The 5,731-nt window shown below is 53.5% G+C and overlaps 1 protein-coding gene across 2 annotated transcripts; it reads left to right on the forward strand.

Annotated features, from left to right (window-relative positions):
- The first annotated feature begins 699 nt into the window (after window positions 1-699).
- On the forward strand, window positions 700-3,897 carry ID4 (inhibitor of DNA binding 4). 2 transcript variants are annotated; one of them, XM_054284950.1, is made up of 3 exons: window positions 700-1,334; window positions 1,990-2,048; window positions 2,456-3,897. In XM_054284950.1, exons 1-2 carry the CDS (start codon window positions 929-931, stop codon window positions 2,001-2,003), a joined length of 420 nt encoding a protein of 139 aa, XP_054140925.1. In that variant the 5' UTR covers window positions 700-928; the 3' UTR covers window positions 2,004-2,048; window positions 2,456-3,897. The 2 variants fall into 2 exon arrangements, with proteins under 2 accessions (XP_054140925.1, XP_054140924.1); XM_054284949.1 differs by having other exon boundaries at window positions 700-1,327.
- Window positions 3,898-5,731: the final 1,834 nt, after the last annotated feature.

A 5,731-nucleotide genomic window follows, 5' to 3' on the forward strand; every position in this document is an offset into this window, starting at 1 on the left:
CTTTGCTGGAAGTCCCTAAACCCTCCTCCTTCCTTCTCCCCCACGCTCCTCAAGTTTTGCTTGGGATTTTCCCTGCCTGTAAACCAGCGTCCCCAAGTCCCTCAAAAAAACGTGTAAAGCTGGAATAAGTCTCTTACACCGAGAGGATAAAAATGCGATTCACCACCACCCGAGGAGATGCCAGCCCTCCCGGGAAAGGGAACGGGGGAGGGATGAGAGGGCGGGCGCAGCCGCCTCGCTCCGGGTCGGGCGGCGGGGAGCGGCGCCGGTCGCGCGGGACTGCGCTCGGGAGCGCGGGGCCGGCGCCGGGCTCCGCTGGGCGGCGGGTCCCGCCCGCATTCCCGCAGTCCTTCCTCCCCGGCACCGCCTCCTCCGCCTCCGCCTCCTCCTCCTCCGCCCCCTCCTCCCCGGGGGGGCCGGCGCGCGCCGCCCGCCCCCCCCGCAGCGCCGCCGCCCCCCTGCCCCGCCGCCATTGGCCGCCGCCGCGCTCCGGGGGGGGCCGCCGCGCCCTGATTGGCTGCGCGAGGCCCCGCGGCGCCCCCCCCGCTCCCGCGCCGCGCTCGCCGGGCCCCGCCGCGGAGCCGCCCGCCCCGCCCGCGCCCCGCGCTATATAGGGGGCGGCGCGGCCAGCGGCGGCAGCAGAGGTGGTTGTGTTCGCGGTCGGGTGGCTGCGGAGCACCGGCTCTTCGTTTTAAGAAAATTAATATTTTTTTCCGGAGCGGGCGGGTTCCCGGTGCCGCTCCTGGCGCGGCTCTGCGAGCGGCTCTCGTTGCGTTCCCGGGGCGGCCGCTGTTAACGCCATCGAGGCGCTGCGGCCGCGCTCCGCTCCCGTTGCGGGCGGTGCGTGCGCGGCTTCCCGAGGTCGCAGCGGCGGCAGCAGCAGGCGGCGGCGGTGGAGAGGGAGGTCTCCCTCCCTCCTTGCGGCACCATGAAAGCCGTGAGCCCCGTCCGGCACCCCAGTCGCAAGGCGCAGCCCGGCGTGGCGGGCGGCGGTGGGGGGCACCCGGCTCTGCGGTGCCTGGCCGAGCACAGCGGCTGCAAGGGGAGCCCGCCGTCGGGCGAGGAGCCGGCGGCGCTGTGCCTGCAGTGCGATATGAATGACTGTTACAGCCGGCTGAGGAAGCTGGTGCCCACCATCCCGCCCAACAAGAGGGTCAGCAAAGTGGAGATCCTACAGCACGTCATCGACTACATCCTCGACCTGCAGCTGGCTCTGGAGACGCACCCAGCGCTGCTCCGGCAGCAGCCGCCGCCGCCCGCTCTGCACCCAGGCAGCTGTCCCGCGGGCACCCCCCGGACCCCGCTGACTGCCCTGAACACTGACCCGGTAAGAGGTGCGTGATGCCCGAGCGCGGGGAGCGTGGTGCGGAGCAGAGCGGCGCGGCGCGGTGGTCGGCGCCGGCCGCCGTGGGAGCGCCCCGGCGATGTGCCGCCACTCTCGTGCCCGTGGCTCTGCCGAGAGCCGTGGCTCCCGGAGGGGACGGGGCGGACGGGCGCAGGAACGCCCCGGTGGTGCGCGGTGGGTGCCCGCATCCCCTCGGTGCGGGCAGGCTGCCGCACAGTGTGTGCCGTGTAATTACGGCCTCTCGAGGGAGTACCTGTAGCCGGCGTGTTCGCACACTCGGGAACGGGCGCGCTGTTCCGCGCTTTCCAGCCTCCGCGCCGTGCAGCGAGCGTGAGGGGCTGTGGGGGCCGTGCACATGGAGCGCAGCGTGCTCAGGAGGGGCGGGAATCGGGGAGCGACTCCCCGGTACGGGACCCACGGTGGCAGCCCGGCGGCGCGGGAAGCGGCGTGTCCCGGCACCCCGGGCTTGCCGCAGCGCTGCGGTGACCCCCTTGGCTCTGTATCCCCGGGGGCTTCCCTGAGCGCTCCCGAGGGGGCTATGGCGGTGCCTGGGTGCGCGGAGGAGGAGGGGGTCTGGGCAGTGGGGGGTGTCTCCGTGTCGTTTCTCCCCAGTTGTTAATTTGCCGTGTTTGGTTGCTGCGCAGGCAGGCTCTGTTAACAAGCCGGGGGACAGCATCCTCTGCCGCTGACCGCCGCTCCCCAGGTGAGTGCCGGGCGGGCGCGGGCCGCGGGCGGGGGGAGCGCAGCGCTCGGGCTCGGTGGGGCCGCTCCGCATCCTGCGGGAAGGGAGCCTGCCGAGGGGGGATCAGAGCCCGGCGAGAAACGCTTGCAGGCGGCATTGGGGTTTTATATTTAATTACGGGGTGGTTATTTTATTTTCCCTAACTACCGGGTGGTTGGGGTTTCCCCCTCCCCCCGCGGAGCGCCTCTGGCTGCGGCGTGCAGCTGCGCATCCCTCCCTCCGCCTGGCCCAGCCTGGGAGCTGCGGTTGTTGTTTGACCTGGTTTGTTTTGGGTTGTTGATCAAGCATGTCTTGTGTTTTGTTGGTGGCGCCAGTCGGTCTGGAGCGGAGCGGTTCACACACCCCCTCTATTCATTCCTCTCCCACAGGTGTGCGGCGGCGCCGCGCAGAGGCAGCGCGGGGGGCGGGCGGCGGCGGGGGGGCCCGGCCCTGCCCCGCCGCTCCGGAGCAAGGAGCCATCCAACCCCCCGAGCAGTTCCCATGCTTCACCCCGGCAGAGCCAAGCCTGTTCACCATTTTGCACGTCCGTAGCGGTCCCCCCCCGTCCCCAGCTCCCCGTGTCCTTTTTCCCCCTTTGCCCCCGGTTCCGTCTCTTCTCGTCGTTCCCGGCCAGCTGTGAGCGGCGGCGTGTCCCACGGTGGCAGCGGGAAAAGTTGCGACTCTGCCCCGGGATAGAGGACCGAGCCTAAACCAGACTTTAGAAACCTTGTAACTCTTGAGGGACCGAGCAGCCGAATCTTGAAGCTTTACTAATCTCCCAGAGCATTTGTAGATATATTTGACATCTATTGTTTAAAATAGATGGATTTTATTGGGGCCCAGGGAACTTTCTTATCCCTGCAGGAATGTTACATATTGTATAGACGAATGAGTGACATTTCATACTGTGTATATATAGAGATGTTCTATAAGTGTGAGAAAAGTATATGCTTTAATAGACTACTGTAATTATAAAATATTTTTAATTAAATATTTTTTTGTAAATATTATAAAGGTGTGTATGGTTTTTTTAATCTGTGGGAGCTCAAGTACGGAGCTGCTAATATGGAAATATCTTAAATGTTTAGGACTTTTTTTGTCCCCAAATGTCCTTTAGACTCGAGTTGCAGCTTTAGCTAGCGGTCCTGCATGATTGCATGAGGTGTCTAATTGCAAATAAACTTGTTTGGAGTCCATACAACGTGTTTTCCTCAATCTAGACTAAAAATGTTTGTAAGTGTATTATATAAATTTTGAGACTACACTTTTGTCATTTAGGCACAGGGATTTTTAGTGCATTCTATAAAAGTAGCGGTAAGATGTGTTTTTTACTGAGACAAGAAAAAATTCTATCTAGTTTTTTTGCATTACGGGGGCAATGCTTTAGATCTCTTATCACTTTGGTTTGTTTTTTTAAATCTGGTCTTGAATTAGATCAAGAAATTTGTTCGGAAACTTCGTTCAGCACCAAAAGGTTTTATCGCAAATTTGTGTTCCTACAGCTTATTAATTGCTTAAAAACTGAAAACTGTTCTCTGCTTGCAGCCAAAGGGCAAACCATTAACAAAAACAGTTGCTGTTTCCTTCGTCCAAAGAGTATTAATAGTGAACTGCAGAAGGGCACATGGGCTAAGTCATTATGATCAGTGATGTAAATTCATCTTAAAATGAACTTAAGTAGACCAAAAATCGGATAACTGCGTCAAGATTATTTTTCTAGTACAAAATTACTTACATTTCACTGCAGCTATGTTACAGTTAAAATCCTGTTTAATCTCTGTGATGTGTAACTACTACATGTGAACATTAAACTAGATTTACCTGTCTTTAACTGTGATTCTTCAGCTTATTTCTTCAATCCTCTGAATTTGCACATTTTCCTTGCTATTTGTTTGTAGCATTTGACGGGTGAATTATTTTTACGGCAAGCTCTTGTACCATCAGGTCCTGCTGGCTGTAAGCTTGTGTCCAGGCTCAGTGAAGGATCCTCATCTTGTGTGATCAGTAGCCTGCACACTAGTGCAATGGGATAGTCGGAGTGGGAGAATTAAGTAGGATTTAATTGGGTACTTTGTAAATAGCTAGCCAACTGTGTGTGTAACATGGTCTGTTTGACTAAAAAAGAGGATTTGTTTCAGATTATACAAGTGTCAAAAGTATTGTAACCCAAGGGAGGACTTCTATTAAGCTAAATATTTATAAGGAAATTAACTATGGGGGCCATTAGGTATTGACTACAGTGATAGTGTCAACCAGATGAACATTTTCTTTATCAAAATAATTGCGTAAAGATCAAATCAAAAAGTGGCTAACGCATCTGCAAACACAAGGCCTCCTGTCACTGCAAGTGCTTTAAAGGCACAGGCATTTTACAGCCTGAGCTGGGGCTTAAGGCATGGGGAGTGGGTGCCTGCATTGTATTTCACCAGCTCTGCCCATGCACTTTTAGTCAATTTAATGAGCAAAATACATGTTCTTGTAAAATTTAGTCACAAACCTCTTATCCTGGATTCTCCCAGCTATTTTCGTGACAGTAGCAATGCTATCAATAGGATTTTTGCTGCACTTTGGGAATTTTTCCGTTGTGTTAAAAAAGAGAGAATCAACGGTCTTTTTTCCAAAGGATTGGTTTAAATTTACATTGATTTTCTTTGTTTATCATATTAATATTTGTCGTTCTCTGCTTACTTCAGCTTGTACAGCTCAGATTATTTTGTATACAATTTTTCGGTAACATTGCTTCTCAGTACACTCATTTGTTGCTATCCACTGTTGCCAAATTATAGTATTCCATTACATAGGAGAGGAAGCAAGCAAGAGGTGCTGTCCTAAAACATAAAACTATCTTGCAGAGTTTCTAAATATCAAAGCTGACGTATCCTGGGAGAGCTGGTAAACGACTGAGCTGCTCTTCAAGGGAGAACGTACCAAAGCCCGGATTGTTTCGGGTCAGGGCAGTCTCCCGTTGAGTTTAGCAGCTTAAGGGTTTGGGTTTGCTTTTTGGAAAACTTGCGGTGCAACAAGTTAGGACCTTTAGAAAATGAAGTCTTAATAAAGGGCTGTAAAAATGTTTCCTGTTAAATGTAGGATTCTTCAGAAATGTGAAAGCCTGCATATAGCACTCAGACTAGATTACAATAGATGCTGGTCTTCACTTATTCCTTACGCTACATATAAAACTAAAGGAATATCTAATTGCTTGCTTCCTGATGCCTGGGATCAGTACAGTCCTAAGTGCAGCCATAATTATTTTCTGTTTTTCAAAGATTTTAGAGTCTTTCATCATACAGTAATCCCGTATCTTGTTTAAATCATGTTTTCCATATAGCAAAAGGCGTAAATGTTTGAACAAAGGCAAATTAAAAGGACTCTTTCTTCTAATGACTTGAATTTTCTCTTAGTCACAAAAGCATTCCTTAAAAGGAGCTTTTTGATTGCGTGATGAGAGTTGTGGTGAGGCTGCCAGATTAGGAATTAGGATACCAAATTCTGTTCCCAGCTCTGCTACTGAGGCTCTTTTGTGACCTTGAGCAAGTCACCGGCTGTCAAACAAACTTCCAGTTTTCTGCTTGTACCAGTGGCAACATGCACTCATCTTTACAGAAGCTAGGAGATGAAACAGGCAAAGTGCATTCCTGTTTTAACACCTTTCTTATGCAGAGCAA

This window comes from Melozone crissalis, unplaced genomic scaffold (assembly GCF_028551555.1).
Source record: "Melozone crissalis strain CALT ecotype California unplaced genomic scaffold, PUWL_Pcris_2 ptg000042l_1, whole genome shotgun sequence".
In the NCBI taxonomy this organism is placed as follows: Eukaryota; Metazoa; Chordata; class Aves; order Passeriformes; family Passerellidae; genus Melozone; species Melozone crissalis.

Bases quoted from the DNA above. Each gene is read 5' to 3' on its own strand.
- ID4 (XM_054284949.1), top strand. From the start codon at position 929: ATGAAAGCCGTGAGCCCCGTCCGGCACCCCAGTCGCAAGGCGCAGCCC. The intron at 1,328-1,989 runs GTAAGAGGTGCG...GTTGCTGCGCAG, and splicing joins CTGCCCTGAACACTGACCCG to GCAGGCTCTGTTAACAAGCC.